The sequence below is a fragment of the Capra hircus genome, chromosome 29, assembly GCF_001704415.2.
Source record: "Capra hircus breed San Clemente chromosome 29, ASM170441v1, whole genome shotgun sequence".
NCBI classification, from domain to species: domain Eukaryota; kingdom Metazoa; phylum Chordata; class Mammalia; order Artiodactyla; family Bovidae; genus Capra; species Capra hircus.
The window spans coordinates 31651969-31674359 of record NC_030836.1 but is presented as its reverse complement, the minus strand read 5'-3'; the positions used below and the strand labels follow the sequence as shown (position 1 = coordinate 31674359).

Genomic DNA, 22391 nt, shown 5'->3' with positions numbered 1-22391 from the left:
TTTCTGTTCTAAAGTCATATTTGCTTTTCTTTGAAGAAAATTTAGTTTTGTTGTCTCTCTTCTATCTTTTCAGCCATGAATTTGACTCTGAACATGTTCCCGACCTGACAAAAGAGCCCTACGTCCAAGACATCCACTCCGTGGGCTCCCTGTGTAAGCTGTACTTCCGAGAGCTCCCAAACCCTCTGCTCACCTACCAGCTGTATGAGAAATTTTCTGTGAGTACCAGTCACATTTAAATCAAGTTCTGTTTGCAGTTTTACTGTGGTTTTGTTCGAAACCTGAAAAAGTTGATTTCCCCTGAAAGAAATAGTAAGAGAAAATAAAGAACACTTTACTGCTAGTTGGTCCACAGTCTTCGCTGTTTTTGCACCTTTTCAGGGTCTCTCACTTTGAGCCACTAATCTTACTATAACCCTTGGTTACATGTTGGTTATCATAAAGTTTTAAAATTATTATCTTGTATTAGATTTCAGTGTCCCCATAGTGTGTGAACGAAGTTTACTTCATTGGTACTGCATTGTTTTTCCTCATCATTCAGCACCAAAGAGTAAGGTCAATGAATCTCAAAGTGAAACTGAATTGTAAGTGAAGAACTTTCATTTTTGCCAACAAAGCCTACTAGTTTCTTTTGCATTATGATTGTTCCAGGATGCTGTTTCAGCAGCAACAGATGAAGAAAGGCTGATAAAAATTCATGATGTCATCCAGCAACTCCCTCCTCCACACTACAGGTAAACCACGCGCTGTAAAATGCCAGCCAAAAGTAGAAGTCAGTTGTGTGAACGTGGGCTCCTGGGGCTTCTAACTGTTTAAATTTCCTTGGAGTTCTGACTGTTTAAACTTCCGTTTTTCCATACATTTGTATTTATATTTGTCTTTGTGTTCCCAGGGTCTGGGCACAGTGCTTGGCATCCAGCAGGCACCCTGGAGTCCTCTCTTCTGTTGCTTACTTTTACAGCCCAGATGAATTTGTATGTTAGCTTGGACTCTTGGAATTAGTTTGGAGGATTTCATTGTAACTTTCCTCTCCCCGACTAGCACAACCACACACAGCCCCTTCTCTCATCTTCCTAGAATGGTTGTATGAGTGCTCAGTGTTGATTTTCTACATTGCTGTATCTGTGTAAATGTTATTTACAAACTGCATCTAACAGTATGAACGTGTGCCTGCGTGCTCAATCACATCCAACTCTTCTGCAACCCCATGGGCTGGAGCCTGCCAGGCTCCTTTATCCTCCTCTGTCCTTGGGTTTCCCGGGCAAGAATACTGGAGTGGTCGTCATTTCCTCCTCCAGAGGATCTTCCTGACCGAGGGACTGAACCCATGTCTCCTACATTGGCATGCAGATTTTCTACTGCTGCGCCACCAGGGAAGCCCGATGTAATAGCATACCAGAATTTTTTCCCCCCTTTCTGGGGTAACCGTGCTTTTTTCATGGAGTGATGGCCTGTTTGGGGTTTGCTGAGTTTCTTTTTATTGCTAGCTTGTCTCCTGACTCTGTCACAGAATAATGGGTATTCTCTCAGTTCAGGTCAGTCATTCAGTCGTGTCTGACTCTTTGCGACCCCATGAACTGCAGCACACCAGGCCTCTCTGTCCATCACCAACTCCCGGAGTCCACCCAAACCCATGTCCATCGAGTTGGTGATGCCATCCAACCATCTCATCCTCTGTCGTCCTCTTCTCCTCCTGCCCTCAATCTTTCCCAGCATCAGGGTCTTTTCAAGTGAGTCAGCTCTTCGCATCAGGTGGCCAAAGTATTGAAGTTTCAGCTTCAACATCAGTGCTTCCAATAAACTCCCAGGACTGATCTCCTTTAGGATGGACTGGTTGGATCTCCTTGCAGTCCAAGGGGCTCGCAGGAGTCTTCTCCAACACCAGAGTTCAAAAGCATCAGTTCTTTGGCACTCAGCTTTCTTTATAGTCCAGCTCTCACATCCATCCATGACCACTGGAAAAACCATAGCCTAGACTAGACAGACCTTTGTTGGCAAAGTAATGTCTCTGCTTTTGAATATGCTATCTAGGTTGGTCAGAGCTTTCCTTCCAAGGAGTAAGCGTCTTCTAATTTCATGGCTGCAGTCACCATCTGTGGTGATTTTGGAGCCCAAAAAATAAAGTCTGACACTGTTTCCACTGTTTCCCCATCTATTTGCCACAAAGTGATGGGACTGGATGCCATGATCTTAGTTTTCTGAATGTTGAGCTTAATAAGCCAACTTTTTCACTCTCCTCTTTCACTTTCATTAAGAGGCTCTTTAGCTCTTCTTAGCTTTCTGCCATAAGGGTGGTGTCATCTGCATATCTGAGGTTATTGATATTTCTCCTGGCAATCTTAATTCCAGCTTGTGCTTCCTCCAGCCCAGCCTTTCTCATGATGTACTCTGCATATAAGTTAAATAACCAGGGTGACAATATACAGCCTTGACGTACTCCTTTTCCTGTTTGGAACCAGTCTGTTGTTCCATGTCCAGTTCTAACTGTTGCATCCTGACCTCAGTTGTGTTTAAACATATCAAGCTACCATTTAAAAGAAACATTTCCCCATGAAAACACCCCTTGTGGTGCCTTAAATCCCACTGTTCGTCCAGGTCTCCTCCATGCAGCAGCAGCTCTTACCTTCCTCCTGGACCCTCCCTTCATCACTTTCTTCCTGACTTGGACCCCTTCTCCTCTGGACCTCTGCCTGTCACCTCCCCTGTGTCCACTCCCTGCTTTCCTAGTGTCCATCTTTGTTAACTTCCTGAGAATAGGTGTGTGGGAGGTGAATGTTTGGAGACTTTGATATGAAAATGCTCTTATTCTCCTCATACTTTTGACTGACAGTTGGCTATAGAATTTTAATCTGTAAAGAGTATTTTCCCATAATTTTGATAGTATTACACCACTGGCATCTAAGCAAAAATGCTGCAGCAAAGTCTGATACCAGTTCAAGTGCCACTATTTTAGTGTGACCTATTTTGTGTTGTTTAAATCCTTTTGGATGCTTTTAAATTTAGAACCTACCTAGTGGTTCGTTTCCATGGTGACTCATCTTGGAGCAGGCTCTTTTTCATTCTTTGCTCTGGGCACTCATTGGGCTTTCTCCCTCTGGAAACTTCTGAGAAATTTTCTTGTGTTATTTCCTTGATGGTTCTCAGAGCAGCTTACACCTCAGCCCTTTTCTTTATTCTTTTTCTAGAATTGTTTTTATTTACTGAACTAAACTCTTTTGAGTTTCTTACCTTTTCTTTGTCAGTTTCCACATAGGGATTTTCTCCAAACCATCTCATCATTAAGAACATTTAATTCTAAGAACTAACTGTCTTCCCTCCCTCTCTTCTCATTTCTCCGAATGTTTCTACTTTATAGCATCCTTCTCTATTTTTGTTTCATGTGTATAATCTCTTCTCTCTGTGAAATATTACCGGTAATCATAGATTTGGTTTTGTTTTAAATTGTTATCTCTTTACCACGGTATTTGTTTCTTCCTCATGTGGCGCCTTATCTTCCTTTTCTTCTCAAGTCGCTGACAGGCTCACCTAAATCCTGAAGACTCATACGTTGACCACAGTTTAACTTTCATTGCTGTTTCAAATAATACTCTTAAACTTCTATCTTCCATTTATTGTCTTTAATAGTTTTAATCCCTATAAGGTAAGGACACTTTGAGAGATGTATAGGTAATACCTTGTGTTTATCTAATTTAACTTACATTTAAACTCATCATTCTTTATTTTCCAAGATACTCTGCCCTATTGTTAAATCTCTGTATATATAAAAAATTGTTTACATGAATCACACTTGAGAATATATAAGATAAACCAGGAATTAGGATTTAGAGTAAGCTTTCTGTTCCAAGAGCATGTTATTTGCTCAAATAGTCTCCCCATTGGTACCTGCTGGAATTTTTCTTTTAACTCTTTTTAGGCTTGTGAAATATTGTCATTTTCTTTTATAGAAGAAAAATTTAAATTCTCTCTTGTTAGCATATCTGCTGCAAATAGAATACCATGACTTCATGATAGCGTTTGTCTGGAAACTGACTTTTGGAGGATTTACTTCACTGATGTCTCTGAAACTAGATGTGTAACAGGCAAATATTCCTCAAGATTTCTTTAAAACTCAGGCTGTTTCATTTTCTGAGCCAATCCTATCAAAAACTTTCATTTCTTACGGCCTTATGCAATTTTTTCTTGATATTCTATGGATGTAATTACTATATATAAGATCCATACTACTCTGACAGTTCTGTAGAAATAATAATATTTAAACCTTATAGGCAACAGAAAACCTTGATGGGCTCTATAGGGTTTCTTTTTCCGTTTTTCCATTGAAAACCTAGAGATTAATGAGTGGAGCTTTTCTGCTCTATACTACTACCTGATGTTTCTTTGTGTTAATATGCTGCATTTCATTTTCCAGAACACTGGAGTTCCTAATGAGACACTTGTCTCTTTTAGCTGACTATTGCTCCATCACAAACATGCATGCAAAAAACCTAGCCATCGTCTGGGCTCCAAACCTGCTAAGGTAAGTTGCATTTGACTCATGACCTCAAGTAGAAACAATCAACCAGCAGTCTAATTCTTCAGCGGTCTCTTAAGGAGAATTTTTGTTTATTTATTTATTTTTAAAATATTTATTCATTTGATTGTGCTGGGTCTTACCTACAGCATGCGGGATCTTTTGTTGTGGTATGCAGGCTCTTAGTTGCAGCATGTGGGACCTAGTTTCCTGACCAGGGGTTGAACCCAGACCCACTGCCTTGGAAGCGCAGAGTCTCAGCCACTGGACCACTAGGGAAGTCCCAAGGATAATTTTCAAAAGTAAAGCTGGTCTGTTGTTTTTATGAGCATCTTCCCTAAAACAGGCGGTCGTGGTTTAGCCAAGGCACTGTCAAAGTGTGCTTTCTTCCTCTGGTTCACTTGTGATTTACACACAAACCGAAAAGATAATGCTCTTCAAGACTGCTGTTCTGGGGACCCTCTGATGGTAGTGTCGTTTACCCCACAGATCAAAGCAGATAGAATCTGCCTGCTTCAGCGGGACGGCAGCTTTCATGGAAGTGAGGATTCAGTCTGTGGTTGTGGAGTTCATCCTCAACCACGTCGACGTGCTCTTCAGTGGGAAGATCAATGCAGTCATTCAGGAAGGGGCAGGTAGGCCCACGTGGACGCTCGTCCCCACTGGGAACGTGTTTTTAAACCCCCACCACTTCAGTGAGCAGCATCTCTTATCTCAATTTAATAAATCTGTCTCCAAAGAAAGCAGCTGATTTATATCTGCTTCCCAAAACTCACAATTTAACTGTTCTGTTATGTGTTTTTAGTGAATACTAAATATTAGACCTACCATGATCTAAGTTCAGGGAACATAAAAAGTGTATCGTGTCACCTGTTATTGATGTGTGTGAAAGTGTAATACAGAGCAGCAGAAGAAAAACTCCTCCCAAAACTAAAAATGCATGACTGATTCTAGGCCTTGTCTGCAATCCTTTAAGAAAGGAAAATAGTTAAATTATTAAAGCAAATTAGTTACAGTATTAGTTAAATTAATTATTAAATACTTGAGGAATTTTATACTTTTATCTACTACTGTTAATAACCTAGTATGTCATTTTCTATTCCTCAGTATAAGGCTCTGTTACTTTTGCCATTTAAAAAATTTAATAAAGAAAATTTAAAACAACACAGAAAGATAGATAGATAGACAGGTAACCAGATTGTTATACACACACAGTCACAGATATTTATATTTTTCCCCCATGTCAGAAAGTTTGAGTCTCGTCATTGCTTTTTTCTTTTTCTTTTCAAAGCTTCTCTATCAAGACCCAAGTCCCTGCTGGTCTCGTCTCCATCTACCAAGCTGCTGACACTGGAGGAAGCCCAGGCACGAACACAGGCTCAGGTCAATTCTCCAATTGTGACCGAAAATAAATACATTGAAGTAGGAGAAGGACCTGCTGCACTCCAGGGGAAATTTCATACCATAATCGAGTTCCCACTCGAAAGGTAAAATTCATTCAGTCCTCCTTAAAAAAACGTGCATTTCATGACTGTTATTTTCTTTTCTTTTACTTTGGTATTTTAGTAGTATTATATTGATTCTTTCCTTCCCAGAAAAACTTGTTCATTCGACTGTGGATGTTACTTCGTGGGAACTGAAGCGAATGGTTATCAAAAAGCATTGCATCGTATCTTAAGAGAAACAGAGAATCAGAGCCGGGAGGACACTGACAAAGTCTGAGAAACACTGCTGTTCACATTCTCAGTGTCCTCTCCAGCTCTGATTCTGTTTTTCTCTAAAGAAATGATAATAACACGGTTTCCGTAACTTCTTTACTAACTGATTGTGAGAAGACTAACGTCTATAAGTTAATTTTGATCTCAGGTTACTCCTCTGGCTGCTCCATAAGAATATCAGGATTTCAACTTCCTGGATTGGGTAGTACTAATTGGAGTTCATTTCCATATGTTAGTGTACCTTTCTGAATTCTTTTCATTTCCCTCGACTGAAATGTCCTGACAACAGAAAGTTAGAACATACTCTTTTACTTTGTCATTCTGAGTTTGTCTTCAGCTTCTTGAATTTTTTGCTCTATAATTTCCTCAAAAACCTCTTTATAAAAGAGTAATCAAGAGTGTCGATGCTGAGTGGACCTGGGTTCCAACCTTGACGCCATCATTTACTCGTTTTACAGCATTAAACTTCTTCTTCTTACTTCCTCGGCTGTATAATGAGAATAGTACTTAAAATGACAATAATAGTACCTACCTCAAATTGTTTTATATAACTTAAATGAGATATCATGTATACCAGTTAGCATAGTGCCTGGCATTCAGTATATATTAGTTACTTTTCTTAGTGCTTTGCTTCTTTTTTGGCTTAATTCTCTTTACACACACCTAGAATCATTTTCTTCAACTCTATTTTATTTTTGGAGATTTAGTGTTTCCTCTTCCTAAATATATCTTATTTTCACTTATTTCACAGATTGTGAGATTAGCTCTCAATATGAAAATCTGGTTAAGTTATCTTTGTGAAACTAATTACAACTATTAAAATCCGTGCATTTAATCTTCATTTCCCGCTTCAGCAGCGCAGCTCAGCCGTACTGTGTGGCACGCACTCTGTGGAAGGCAGGTGTTGACTGTGTCCTCCGTGCCTCTGCAGGCTGCTTGCCCCTTTCCATCATTTGTTCATCTTCAGTGAGTAAAGGTAGCCTCTTGGATGCCTTAATGCAGATCGTTTTCTCTCTCCTAGGAGGAGGCCGCAAAATAAAATGAAAAAATCTCCCGTGGGGAGCTGGCGTTCCTTTTTCAACTTGGGAAAATCGTCGTCTGTTTCTAAACGGAAGTTGCAGCGTAATGAGAGTGAGCCCTCCGAGATGAAAGCCATGGCTCTGAAAGGTGAGTGTTCACGCCTTCCCTTCCCTCTGCGCCAGGAGCGGCCTGCGTGGGGGCTGCCCCTCCCATCCTGTCACACTGCTCTTCTCTTACCAGGACACACACGGCACGTTCTTGTCACAGGCGCCAACAGGGCGTGTCCTCATTGTGCTGTTTCGTGTGAACCGTCTTCTACCAATGCTTTATCCCCAGATACATAGTATATATAAGTGCATAGAAGTTCCCAGTGTCTTTGGAAACTATACAGATTATATATCGTGTCAGTGTGTTTAAAAATTCATAACATATTTATAATATAGTTTGTATATGGTTGATAATAAGTAACTGCTGTGGTATTTAAACTTACTCATCTTATATATTTATAGTTTTTTTTTTTTAATGACAAAATCAGGTTTTGACATGTCTGTCAGAGTTTTAAATCTTACAACCAAAGAAGGTGTCTTTTTCCTAGATGATACGTTGAAGTGAGAGTATCTTATTGGATGGATAAATCTATTTCTGTGTTGTTGAAAGTACTGCTCTTTTAAAAATAATTTAAATCTACTGCTATTAACAGGTTCTGAATCTGTTAGTGCTTACTTCTCAGGCAATGCTAGAAATACAGTGTTCAATTCATTTAATTCATCATTCTTTCAGTTTGCAATCATGTACTAAGTATGGGCTAGATATTTTGATAGCAGCCTCTGCAGAAAGAAAAAAAATAAGACACTGCTCCCAACCTTCATGTCTTACCTGGGACATATGCATGTAAGAAAACAAATTTCATGCAGAGTCATAGCTATTGAAATTGAGGCTTATGTGAGGCATTTATGGCAGGAGTGGCCAATTCCTATGGGGAGAGAGGTGGGTGGAGGAAATAGAACCTGTGACTCAGGTTTTGAAGGATAAGTAGGGATTCACCTGACCAACAAGGGACTGAGAAAGGTGTTTCGGGAAGTGGCAGCAGAGTGTGTGGGCGTGTGGAGCAGGAAGCATAAAGAACGTATGCGTGGGATGGTACACACAGGGGTTCAGTTCTCAGGGGCCCAGGGTGCTTGCCGGGGGTGTGGTTTTGTCCTGAGTTCCTTGGGTGTCACTGAATAGCTGCAGTATGTAACATGAGCAAGTTTGGGTTTAAGAAGGATGACTTTGGCAGCATTGTGGGGAATGTCCAGGAAGAGGGTAAGCCTGGAGTCTGGACGTAAGTCAGGAGACAGTTACAGCTGTGCAGGCAGGAAACAAAGAGCATCTGCAGTAAGCAGTGGCTGTGGGAGTGGGAAATAGATTGGAGAGGTATTTATGAGGCAGAATCGACAGGGTGGGCAGAAAAACGGTTGAGAAAGATGCGAACGGTAATTGTCAGGTGTTGATTAAATGGTCAGGGAGTTGCTATTATCACTGAAGGGAGTAGTGGGTTTGGGAAGAAAAATGACATGTTAACTTTGGACATAGTGAGTTGGACCTGCCCAAAAGGTGATGAGTACTAGGGACCTGGAATTCAATAAAGGACTTTAATCTGACTAGAAATACAGATTTGAAACTCGTCAGCAAACCAAGGGTGAGAACCCTAGGGATATTTTTTTTATGGCCAAGGGAGAGCCTGCTGAGTGAGAGAAGCAGGTTGGAGGCTGAATCCTGGAGAAAAGCATTGTTTAGAGGGTGGAGGGAGCAGAGCTGTCACGAAGGAGAGTGAGAAGAAGTGGTCCCTCGGCAGGGACACGGTGGTTGGTGTGCAGTCACTAAGTTGTATTCAACTCTTTGCGACCCCATGGACTGCATGTTGGCGTGGACTGCACACGCCAGGCTTCCCTGTCCTGCACCATCTCCCAGAGTTTGCTCAAACTCATGTGCATTGAGTCGGTGATACCATCCGACCGTCTCATCCTCTGTGAACCCCTTTTCCTCATGCCCTCAGCCTTTCCCAGCCTCAGGGTCTTTTCCAGTGAGTCAGCTCTTCACATCAGGTGGCCAAAGTACTGGAGCTTCAGCTTTAGCATCAGTCCTTCCAATGAGTATTCACAAAGGAAGGGCTTTACAGGGAAATGTCAGCAGCATTGAGCTCTGCTAAGAGATTGAAAGAGGATGAAGATATTTCACAAATAAATTCAACACTTGTAATTAATTAAGTAGCCTCTATTAGTTTCCTAGGGCTACCATAGCAAATTGTCACCAAGTGAGACAAATTGGCTGAAAACAACAGGAATTTATTTCCTCGCAGTTCTAGGAGCTAAAGACTGAAATCCAGGTGTCAGAGGGCCATGTTCCCTCTGAAGGATCCAGAGAATCCTTCCTGGCCTCTCCCAGCTTTGGGGACACCTGCGTTCCTGGCTGGCGGTGGTGCCACTCCAATCTCTGCCTCTGTCTTCACATGGCTTCTCCATGGTCTCTCTGCAGCTTCTCTTGTTAAAAGGATACGAGTCACTCACTCTAAATTCAGTATGAGATCATCTCAAGATATACTAGTCTTTAGGAAATATAAAAGCAAGTTTTAAAATTCGTCTTTATTCTGAAGTTTATTATTCTTTTAGAAAAGAGATTTTTCACATAGGAAACCACTTGAGAAGAGTACAACACATTATATAAAATGCAAAATTGAATACAGTTGTAAAAAATCTAATCATTCTTGAAACTTTAAATACATGTACAGAAAAACACTGTTCCCTTTCACTGCATATGTAAGAGTGAATAAAACATCACACTGTTTGGTTTTGATTCTTCAGGTGGCAGGGCAGAAGGGACCCTCCGTTCAGCTAAAAGTGAAGAGTCTCTTACTTCTCTCCATGCAGTCGATGGTAAGACTAAAGCATCAGTTGTTTTATTCTAGAATATATTTAATAAAAAGATATACTGCTTAATAAATAAGCTGTAGGTTATAATTTCCTAAAAATACTAGTTGTTTAGTCACTAAATCATGTCCAACTCTTTGCAACCCCATGGACTGTAGTCCATCAGGCTCCTCTGTCCATGGGCTTTCCCAGGCAAGAATACTGGAGTGGGTTTTCATTTGCTTCTCCAGGGGGTCTTCCTGACCCAGGGATTGAACTCATGTGTCCTGTATTAGTAGACAGGTTCGTAACCATTGAGCCACCAGGGAAGCCTCAAAATACTACTATCTTACTTAGTATTGTCTACTGATGCTTTAATATGGTACTAGTCTTTAATTTCTTCACTTTTGACATGATTGTGATTCAGTTTACATAAAAGTAGGTGAAGTGTTTTAAGTTAACCATTTATATTTATGCCCAGTAAAAGATGGTGTTAATAGTATTTCTTTAAATTTCAAAATGAGAGCACAGTGCTTGTCACAGAGTATAAAATTAAGCAGTATTGGTGTTCAAACCAGTGACCTTAAATCTCATATATCACTGGTTAGAGATAGTCCTCATTATCTGAGGATGATTTTCTACCAGGAGAAGGCAACTGAAAGTGAATCTGCTTAAAATGGGGACCAACATGTTATGGTTAATAGTACAAAAAGATTTGATTGCAACTTGGACAAAACTAAAAATGTTGAAAATAACTTTTTAAGCTTCCATTGAGTATAAGTCGGGTTACAGTTGCAGTTCTGTACTAATTTCCAGAATGAACAAAGTTTACATCAGTGCTGACCTGGAAGGAGGCAGAACTTCTTTGACAAAAACAGGTAGCAGCAGATAGGACTTTCCCCACATCAAGACTGGATTGTGTGGGAAGATAGGGAAGAAGCCTTTGTTGCAGAAATGATCGAGAACTGCATTGATTTCCTGCAGACTTTTCTTAATCCGTTGGTTTTCAAATTGTGTTCTTCTGAAGTTTCCCGGGGGTGTCCTCCTCCTGGTCAACTTTCTCATCCTCATTTACAGGTACTCATTGACCCATGGCTATACTTGGGATTCAACAAATCCCTGCCTTTCATGTCAGTGGGGTGTCTGCCATTTTCCTGATTTTCCGGGATTTTCCATTTCACTGAAGTTGAGAGTGGTTCTCAAAAATAGTACAGTGGACTGGATAAGTGCATTTAGTAAGGTGAAAATGAAATTTGAGTAGGGATTAGTTTTATAAGTGGTCAACACATTAGTGGATGTATTTGTGTTAAGACAGCGTCTCTTTATGGTACTTCATCACTATGGCTCATCACTGTAACAAAATAATGAGATTAAGATAGAGGACTTCTCTTACCAGTTGGATGTTTAGCAATATCATAAAATAAGGCAATACTATTTCCACTCTTAAGGCTTTTGCCTGATAAGCTTAAAGCCTGTTCTTGCTGAAGAAAAAAAATAAAATTATTTTAAAATATCTGAAAGGGATACATTACTAAATATAAAATTATACTTTACTAAATATAAATACTTTTTTTGAGAAGTTCAATTTTGGGTATGAGGATATTTCTCCACAAAAACAAAAGAATAAAGCAAAAAAAAAAAAAAAGCCCTCTTTCTGTTGCCTATCTGAAGTACCATTTAAAGTGAGTAGTTGTACCTCACAAGTCATGTGTGAAGTCAGTGATAAAACAAGACAAAAAGAAATGAAAACTTGCCCAGTCACAAGAGTCCGTGTTGCAATAGTATAGAATCTAAGAGTTCTGAGTCCTTTTTCCTGTGGAAACCATCCAATGCATCCTGCCTCCAGTGGTACCAAGTGAATCTGTTATTGAGTGTTTGCTTTGGGGGTTCCATCTGTGCTCCCCAAGAGACGGTTGCGTTTCCTTACTGTATGTAGTGCATCTCTGCTGTACTAAGTAGCTGACTCACAGGGCACTGTGTGTCCTGGGACATTCATATTCTGACACTGCAACCCATTTTTGCCAGGTGACTCCAAGTTGTTCCGACCCAGAAGACCCAGATCTAGCAGTGATGCCCTGAGCGCCTCTTTTAACGGCGAGATGCTGGGGAACCGCTGCAACTCCTATGACAACCTGCCCCAGGACAACGGAAGTGAGGAGGAAGTTGGGCTATTGCACATTCCGGCTCTCGTGTCTCCGCACTCAGCTGAGGATGTTGACTTGAGCCCACCAGACATAGGAGTAGCCAGCCTGGATTTTGATCCGATGTCATTTCAGTGCAGTCCTCCTAAGGCCGAATCAGAATGTCTGGAGAGCGGGGCTTCCTTCTTAGACTCCTTGGGCTACTCCAAGGATAAACAGAGTACCGATAAGAAGGATACGGAAACAGGCGGTAGCCAGTCACAGACTCCAGGAAGCACTGCAAGTTCTGAACCTGTGTCTCCTCTTCAGGAGAAGCTGAGTCCATTCTTCACCCTGGACTTGAGCCCAACTGAAGAGAAAGCATCGAAGCCATCCTCATTCACCGAAAAGGTTGTCTATGCTTTCTCTCCAAAGATTGGACGGAAGATAAGCAAATCACCCTCTCTGAACATATCTGAGCCCATTTCAGTGACCCTTCCCGCCCGGGTGTCGGAAGTCATCGGCCCCGTCTCAAACACGGCAGCTCAGAACGCACCTTCTGCAGCCTGGAACAAAAGTAGCGAAGAAAGTGATGTCATAAATAGATCCCCCACCCAGGTAGTAAAGAGAAAAGCAAACGAGAGAGAGGCCCAGGAAGGGTGTGAGTGTGAAGCCCAGCCCCCGGACCAGGGGGCTGCTGCAGACGTAGACTCACCAGGGAAGGAGGAGCCTGCCTCAAGCAGTCAGAGTAAGGCTGTACCTTCTGGACAGACTCAGACAGGTACCATTTGTTTTCCTCCATTCTTGCTTTAAGCTAAGAGGGATCTTCCACCAACTGTGCCTTTTAGGAGAGAAATGTACTCCACAGCTAGCCTTTTATCAAAGAGAATGTTTTTTCTCGGTGGTGCTGATGGCTCAAAGCCCTAAATTAAAGTCAACCAAAACATCCCCCAAAGGGCCAGCAGTCCTACTTCAGATCTTGATAAAGTCCCCTTGTCCAGTCAGAATTCCTGGATAATTTTTGCACAGCTTCATAGCTCTTGATTCTGTTTCCTCTTCTGACAAAATTATCTATCTTATAGCCTTACACATTAACTAGCCAGCCTACACCATCAAATGTAAAAAGTATTCTTAATAACATTCTGCAAGCACTTGAAGCTTGTTTTCTAACCAGTCTTTTCTGAGCCGGATGAGGGACTGGCTTCCTGCCTCGCCCATCTCTGTAGCAACCCAGGAGGAGACTGCAGTCTTAAACACTCTCTGGTTTAGTTTTCCTTCTGAACCAGATGTGTTTTCTGCAGTGTTCGCATGTGGGATAGAAGATTGCGGAAGGCCATTTTGAAATATGGAAGGCACTTTTTTTTTAGTGATCAAATGGGGGAATGTTTGGCTTTCCATGTAGGATAACACAAGCTGCTTTTTCACTTTCTTTTTTCCCAATTTCCCCCCAGGAGCAGACACACATGACCCCCCTCAGGATTCCGTTCCTGTAAGCTCAGTCTCTCTTATCCCACCGCCACCACCTCCGAAAAACGTGGCACGCCTGCTGGCGCTGGCGTTAGCGGAGTCTGCACAGCAGGCCTCCACCCAGTCACTGAAGAGACCAGGCACGTCCCCGGCTGCCTGTGCACACTGTGGGGACGTAGTGGTGGCTGCAGCCGAGGACAGACCACCTGCTCCCTACTCTAGCGTTACTCTCGAGAAAGCCTATTTCCAAACCGACAGGCCAGCAGAGCAGCCCCACCTCCAGAACAAGGGCCCTGGGCATGGTGACCAGCCAGTGCCAGACACAGCGGCTGCCAGCGACTATACCCATTCCAGCATCACTGACTCCATGGGGCAGTCCCCCCCGGCAGACTTACCAGGCGATCAGCCACATCGAATCTATTTATCTGGGGACCCAGAGAAGGTGAGAGTCACTTCCGTTCCCTCAACAGACTCAAAGTCTGATGATCTCATCACTTTCCCTGAAGACCAATCTGTGAAGACCAGTGTGCCGACCGTCTCCTTTGTGGACCACGATCAGCTCCATTTCTACAGTGGAGATGAGCCTCCTTCTTACCTTGGTGCAAGCGTGGATAAGCCCCATCACCCTTCAGAACTTGCGGACAGAAGTCCTGCCCCTTCTCATTTGCCTAGGGACAAGATCTGCCCTCCTTCCGGGTCCCCTGAAGAGAACACCAGCACAGCCCCCCTGGCGTACATGACGCATGCTCCAGCAGCGGCGATAGCAAGCGCCAGCGAAGCCAGCTGGGACGTGGCGGAACAGCCCAGCGCAGTGGAGTATGTAACCGCCACCCTTCAGCGTGCTCAACGAGCCAGCCGTCCCCTACCCCTACCTCCTTCCCAGAGACCCGCAGAGCAGCCCCCGGTCCTGGGGCAGGTACAGACTACAGCCAGTATAGGACTAACCAATCCCCACAAGGTAAGAAGCGGGGCGGGCCAGTGGCATGCAGTGTTTCTCCAAAGGTGTGCCACTCTCCATCAGCATGTGACGTTGCCTCGAGTGAGATCTGACATCTCTTTTTAAGTCCTAGGCCGATTTCTGTGAAACACTTCCTGGTTGAGATTGGGATCTGCCTTTATCTTAATGCTGGCTTTTCTCTGAAAAAGGAGCAGCTTCTCCATGGCTGTGGTTTAACTATACCCTCTCCTTTTACAAAGAGATTATGAGCGCAGGAGTCCACCTGGCCATTGGCTGTCAGAGTTGTGGGGTTTTTCCCAGCTCCCTCACTGACTCACTGTGACTCTGGGTAAACTGTCCAACCATCTCTGCCAGTTTTTCACGTCTGCACGACCAAAATGCTGTAGTCTCAGGACACTTGGAAGACTTTATGTCTTACCAACTTTCTCGAAATAGCAGAGATGACAGTGTCTTAGGACTTTTTGTTTTTTCAGCATTAGCCAGCAGATTGTTGAATAGTCAAGCACCTGTTTTGATGAGAGAATGTTGTATGCAGACTGTGAACGTTTTTTGTTGTCACCTTGGACTAAAAGGACTTCACTATCTAGTCCTCTATGGAAGATGCTATTTCCAGCCACTTGTTTCTCAAGGGCAGCGTGTGCAGCCTTGCAGTGAGAACATGTTTGTCTTCTGCTGCCACAGACACACTGCAGCGGGAGGGAGAGGCGGAGGCTGTGTTGAATGCCACCTGGACATGTCCCTTCTTGTCCCTCCCTGTCCTGGGGGCTGAAAACTGCCCCCTGGGGCAGTGGGTATCACTTCAAAACACTCTTCAGGTAGAATCAGCACTGCTTGTTTAACAGATGTTCTTGGTGTTGAGACTGAGCTGCACGGATAGACCGGGTACATGGTTTCAAGCCTAGTGGTCTTCTAAGCAAATCAGATCTGTCATGGTCCACCCCATCTCTTGAAAACCCATCCTAAATGAGAAGCTCTCCAAAGATGGGCTGGCTGCCACACCAGGTGGCCACAGAGGCCTGCCTTCTTTTCCTGACTGTAGGGACAGGTAGGCCTCTGCCCTGTCCAGCACCTCTGCACAGCTTGGGAAATTTCCAGCTGCTGCCCACATGGCCGCAGCTTGTGAGTTATGAATTCAGTAATGTTTGATTCCGTAGAGGGAAGCATAAAAAAACACTCACAGTACTGTCATCTTTCAATAGGTTCAAGGAGCAGTTCCGGTTCCGGAGAGGCCGTCTGAACCCAGGGGCCTGGGTGACCCTGCACCTGTCCTGGTTGGGGATGGCGGGGCCGCTGCGCAGTGCCCAACCTCCGCTCCAGCTCCTCAGCCCGTCCTTCCTGAAAAGGTGCGGGAAGGTGCCAGGGCGCCCGCGCTGCACCTGCGCGCCGAGTCTGTGCCCGCGCACGCCTCCTGTGGCTTCCCCACCCCAGCGCCCCCCGCCAGGACCATGGAGAGCAGACTGGCCGCAGCCCTCCACTCGGGCAGCGCCGACGGGGCGGGCAGCGCCGGGTACCACTCCTTCGTTGCCGCTGCCTCCGCGGAAGAAACCTTGCCTTTGCCCCTCCCTGTCCCACAAGCCAAGCACGGCCCTCTTAAGACTGCTTACCCCACGTTCGCCAGGCCTGACCTCACCACGGAGCCCTTCGGTCCAGAAAACTGTCTGCATTTCAGTATGACCCCAAACTGCCAGTTCCGCCCCCAGAGCGTGCCACCCCATCACGGGAAAGCGGAGCCGCACTCGGTGTATGCGTCCAGGTCGGAGCCACCAGCCTCCACGGCCCCCCGGTACAACACGTACGTGGCCCCCGGGAGAAGCGTGTCTGGACACCACCCGAAGCCGTGTAGCCGGGCAGAGTACGTGTCCTCACTGAGCTCGTCCGTCAGGGGTGGCTGCTACCCCGAGGACATGCCGCCGTACCCCACCATCCGCCGGGTGCAGTCTCTGCACGCGCCTCCGTCCTCCATGATCCGCTCTGTCCCCATCTCCAGGACAGAGGTGCCCCCAGATGAGGAGCCCGCCTACTGCCCACGACCCCTGTACCAGTATAAGCCATATCAGTCATCCCAGGCCCGCTCGGACTACCACGTCACTCAGCTGCAGCCTTACTTCGAGAACGGCCGGGTGCACTACCGGTACAGCCCCTATGCCAGCTCGGCCAGTTCCTACTACAGCCCCGACGGCGCTCTGTGTGACGTGGACACCTACGGCACGGTGCAGCTGCGGCCCCTGCACCGCCTGCCCGGCCGCGACCTAGCCTTCCTCGCCCCGCGGCTGCAAGGCAAGAATGTGTACGCGTTCGCCGGGGGTGCGGCCCCGCGCGCCCGGCCCAGCGTGGCCAGCTACTTCCCGGCCAATGACCACAGCATGGTCCACATGCCCCCGGTGGCCGACGCGAAGCACGCGTACGCCTCGTGGGACCTGGAGGACCTGGAGAAGTACCGCCTGCAGTCCATCCGCAGGGAGAGCCGTGCGCGGCAGAAGGCCAAGGGGCCTGTCGTGTCCCAGTATGACAACATGAGCCCGGCCGGCGCGCCGGACGACCTGGGCGGCATCTATGTCATCCACCTGCGCAGCAAGTCGGATCCTGGGAAAACTGGACTCCTCTCGGTGGCCGAGGGCAAGGAGGGGCGGCACCCGGCCAAGGCCCTGAGCCCCGAGGGGGAGGACCGCTTCTACCGGAAGCACGCGGAGCCGGAGCTGGAGCGCGTGCCCCACCACCAGGGCGGGTACGGCAACGGGCAGCCGGAGAAGCCGTGCCTCCCCCAGAAGCAGAGCAGCGTCAGGAACCGAAAGCTGCACGACGCGGGCTGCAGCCTCCCCGAGCACAGGCCGCATCAGGAAGCAAGCCATAGGCAGCTGTGCGACCCGAAGAATGGGCCCCCTTTCCCCCAGGGAGCCGGCCCGCTAGACTACGGGCCCAAAGGGCTTCCAGACCCTGCCGAGCCTGTCAGCTACCTTAACTCTGGAGGGAAATACGTGCCGTCAGGGCCGGAGTCTTTAAGACCGAGCCACAAAGAGGTGCGGCTCCCCAAGGAGCTGGAGCGGCCCCGGGCCCGGCAGCCCCCGGCCGCAGAGAAGCACCCCAGAGACTGCTACAAGGAGGAGGAGCACCTGTCGCAGTCCGCGCTCCCGCCCCCTAAGCCAGAGAGGAGTCACAGCCTCAAACTGCACCACCCTCAGAGCGCGGACAGGGACCCCGGCGTGCTGTACCACTACCACACCCACGGCAAGCGCCCGGGCCGGGGGACTGCCGGGCCGCAGTACGATAACCTGGAGGGCTACCACTCCCCGCCCCAGCACCAGCGAGGGGGCTTCGGAGCAGCGGCAATAGGCCCGTACATGCCCCCCGGCTTCCCCCACCCCCAGAGCAGGACATACGCCACAGCTCTGGGGCAGGGCGCCTTCCTGCCCACAGAGCTGGCCTTGCAGCCTCCTGAAACGCAGGTCCATGCAGAATGAGCCCCGGGAGCAATAGAGTTGACGCAGCCTCTGCTGGACAGTGGACTGTTCTATTTTTTTCAGTAACCAAAAAAAAAAAAAAAAAAGCTACAAACCGCCCCCCCACCACATTAAAAAAAATAAGAAGAAAAACAAATCACCATCTTTTCCCCTTTTCCCAGCTTCATCACCACCTCTTCTACAGACTGTTGTCATTTTTGTCATTTAAAGATCTGAACGATTGTGAAGCACTGTGTTGAAAACCTAGTAAAGAAATTTGTTACAGACCATACTTGCCACATAGGGCTGATTTGTAAGAGCCTGAGGACTGCCTTTAATGGAATTTGAGTTTGACAGTGTCCTTCCTAGCACTTGCTGCGTCCTTCAGAGCAGCTGACACCCACTTCTTGAAGGTCTTGTGTGCCCTGTCCTGTCCTGTTCCCACTTGCTTTCCCAGTAGCCACAGCCTTGCCCAGAGAGTCACCCGTTTTCCTTGTCAGGTCATACCTCCTTGTCTTGGAAGGGGCTGTGTGTTAAATTAGAGTGGAGAGAAACTTCTCCCTGAGCCTTCACATAAGACTATTATTGGACATTTAACAAATTATAGCCAAAAAAAAAAGGAATTAGGACTTTAAACATTTAAAGTCATTACAAAATGTCAGACCCATTAGATCCAGGCTGAACCATGCTCTTCTCCTGGTTGCTCCACACACTTCAGTGAACAGGCTTATCCCACGGCAGAAGGGTTTCTAAGTTACAGTTAAAGACACTTCTTAGGTGGAAGTCTGTGACCTTCGTTAGCACCAGAAACTACATCAGTGGTTCTAAGCTGCTGCCTGTCTTCAGTTTTTTTTTTTTTTTTTTCCTCAATAGTATTTGATAAATTGTGATCCTAGTGAAGTATTTTACACAATTTGTTTTCCTAAAGCAGTTTTTTTCCCCCTCATTTAAAAAACAATGAAAAACCAGCATGGTTTGCCTGGATAAACACACATAATATCACATGACTGTAAATTTACATATTAATTTGTTTCTAAACCAGGTATCCTGGGAATTCTTACAGTAGCTACAGGTTATTATTATCCATTAGTAAACTGAGCGTTCCTGCAATAACACTTAGCACAGCCCATTTGACCTGCTGGAATTCTGGGCAGCAATCCTTTAGGTCCCAAGGAATTACCGTGTTGTGTCTTCCCTCTGTCCCTGGGCAATTGCAGTCTTAACTGTAATTGCCATCCACACCAGCATTTCAGGTTTAGTCCTCGCAACACTGCAGACATGTTAAACATGTTCCATATCCAGGACTTTCTTTTGAAAGTTTGCATTCCATTTTCTCAACCCACCCCACCACGAACGCCAGACCAGAAGGCAGTCCTGTATTTATAAAACGAGTTGAGATAATCATGTCATTCCATAACTCTTAATAATACTTGATTTTTATACATTCACATGTTTTAAATGCTCAAGTTTGTAGAAGACACTAGGAGAATTCCATTCCATTTACTGGATGGTTGCTGCTCTGGCTTTTTAAAACTTGGAACTAACGTTTATTTAGAGCAAAGAAAAATCTTTTAAGAGGCTAAATTGATGCTGCTATTATTGCTGTGAAATTGTGTAAAGATTAGGATTCATGCCAGTTTTTTTAAATCTAAAAAATCATGTGATTGCATTTTAAGGGTTTATATTTAGAAAAAGAAAATAAAGTTTTAAGAGCAACACATTTACTTATTAATATATGTGGAAATACTCTGTTAGGTGTTCTTTTGTTCCCCCAGAATTGATCGAAGAGATTCAGTAAATATCATGGAGGAAATCCTGAAATTATAGAAAAGGTCTGTGAAGCTCAGGCCTCAGTACAGACCCACCTGCTCTGTAGTCACAGTGGGAGGGAACCTGATTGGAAACTTCCGTTTAGCACACACATGAGGAGTTCCGTGCAGGAATTTGCTCTTTGGTGAATATGCAGCACTAATTTTTTTTCCAACCCTTACCATCTTTTTGTCAGTAGGCGACCGATGGCCGCTTTGAGGGAAGACAAGCCGTCTGAGCTCTCACAGGCAGCCCGGAGATAGAGAGAGGAGCTGGTGTGGCCCCGAGACACAGATGGCTTTAGGAGCTGAGAGCCTAGAAAGATGTGGCTGAAGTCTGTCCAGTGTTCATACCTATGGATTGGTCACACACACTGTTTACTCCTGAAACTAAAGTCTGTTTTATAAAATGTTCCATGAGTGTGGAAATATCAGGTACATATTTTGAATACAGAAAAATGACTCAAACTCCTGGTAAAAGTGTGAAACATAAACTCTGCAATCTAGCGTTGTTTCACCGAGTGTAGATCCAGCCTTAACTTCGGGTGCAGTTACTGAGGGGCTTCGCCTGCATCCTTCCCTGTCTGGTTATCGCGGGTAGATGGCAGATCACTGTGAGCCAGCTTGCCTCAGCACAGCCACCTTGTTGATATATGACATTGCAGGGTGAGCAACCAAGTGTCAGCACTTTTACACTTAGATGTGGAGCCTACGATCAAGGAAACGGAGCTGCCTTACTTGTGAAACCCAGAATTTTAATTCTGTTGGTATTTTCACAGCCATGTCTCCAGATTTTATCCTTTTTTGGCAAAATTCTGATGCCACAGCTTGGTTTGATTGAAATAAATATTCCCTGGATGTCTCATCAGGGACTCTGCTGACAGCCCCAGAGATGCCACCTCCTTTCAGTAGATTTCATCTGAGCCTTATCGACAGCTCACCATCTTCAGGTTCCTTCTAAAAACATGAAAGTCCCTGGGATGGTCCCAAAGACAGGGCCTGCACATTTTTATAATGGCAAAGCATTTTTTAAAAGGGTCGGGTTGAAATATCTAGGAATAATCCTGTAAAGAAGAGGGACCATTAATGTGAGCGGAGAAAGACCAGGTCATTACCACACCTGAAGCAGCAATAGATGTATACAGTGTAAATTTGAAATCTACCCTTTAGTTTCAAAAAAAGGAGCCTGCGAAGCCCATTTATCTGTTTCCAGCCCCGTCAGTCACCCATCCAATATGTTGGCAGAGTATTGTCTGAGCAGTGTGTGTAAGGAGTATTAATGAAAGCAAAAGTATGTCAGAAAGTTACTTCCAAATGGTTAGAGGCATGTGACTTTTAGTACTGTGTGTTAACGGAATGTCAGGAATGGTATATTTTAACTGTGTGCAAGATAATGTCAGTGTGCACAGAGGGTCTTTTTTCCTTTTTTGATTAGTGCTGTTAGTGTTCAAAGAATAAAAATGGTTGTTTTACAGTTTAGATTCCAAGATAGCAAAATCTGATTTTTCAACCATGACCTGCATGAGAGAAGCATCCTAGGAAGTCTTAGCTCATACTTCTGAGTTCTTAACTTTAATTTATATAGTGTTTTTTTTTAATGTTTTAATATTTTTGTGAACTGGTGTAAATTGTTAATGCATATAAGCTTGTGTATTTTTGTAAATAGTTTGTGATTTATTTCTTGACCCATATGTAAATATTTAGAGTCTCATTTCTTCAAAGCTTATTTGAAGCTGAGTTGTGGGTTTGGGGTTTTGTTCGTTTGTTCCTTTGTTTGTTTTGGTTGGGGTGGGGGGCGGGGAGAGAAGGGATTTTGTATTCTGATAATCCAGACGGAGATATCTTGTGGTTTAAAGCAAATGTCCCACTGAAAGCAATTCAAATATCAAGAAAATTATTTCAGGTTAAAACACACTTCCTGTGTACGTGTTTGCTTTCTAAACCTAATGTGAGTTATAACAAAGTAGATGGGTAATCAGGGGTAATCGGGGCTATTCTGGCCAAAAGATGAGCGTTTCTATGACACAAATTCTTATACCAAAAAGATACTTTATTTAAGGGAAGGGGTTTAATATCTCCTGTCTTCATCTTTCACAGTAGGCTGCCTGGCTGAATTTTTCCCCAGGGCAGACAGGCTTTTTGGAACTGCAGGCCTTGGCCTGCACTGCAGGGTCTGAGCGGACCTGCTGCTGGTCGGGCTGCCTGCAGGCATCTGTGCATTGGGCTGCCTCCTGGCTCCCAAGCTTAAGGTGCACAGGAGGGTGAACTAGCTTCTTAGGGTTCTCCAGAAGGGGGTTCTGTATACAGCCATACTTCTCAAGATTCCCACAAAGCATCCTGTGTACTTTGGAGTGAAATGACCAGACAAGAATCTCTTACACTTGGTCACCTGTTTCCAGCTGGTGTGTGGATAAAGATGAAGCATTCCAATGTGTCAAATGCTGTTGGTCACCCAGCTGTCAGAT

The 22391-nt window shown here is 45.0% G+C and overlaps 1 protein-coding gene across 3 annotated transcripts in view; it reads left to right on the top strand.

The window, feature by feature from the left end:
- ARHGAP32 (Rho GTPase activating protein 32) overlaps positions 1-21840 on the top strand; it is a 204382-nt gene extending 182542 nt beyond the window's left edge. For all 3 annotated transcript variants that reach the window (XM_018043236.1, XM_018043235.1, XM_018043237.1), the window contains 10 exons: positions 74-218; positions 652-734; positions 4409-4516; positions 5000-5145; positions 5802-5997; positions 7250-7395; positions 10092-10163; positions 12162-13037; positions 13708-14681; positions 15881-21840. In XM_018043236.1, coding sequence (XP_017898725.1) covers positions 74-218; positions 652-734; positions 4409-4516; positions 5000-5145; positions 5802-5997; positions 7250-7395; positions 10092-10163; positions 12162-13037; positions 13708-14681; positions 15881-18139 — 5005 coding nt within the window. In that variant the 3' untranslated portion in view covers positions 18140-21840. The remainder of the gene's footprint in view (positions 1-73; positions 219-651; positions 735-4408; positions 4517-4999; positions 5146-5801; positions 5998-7249; positions 7396-10091; positions 10164-12161; positions 13038-13707; positions 14682-15880) is intronic.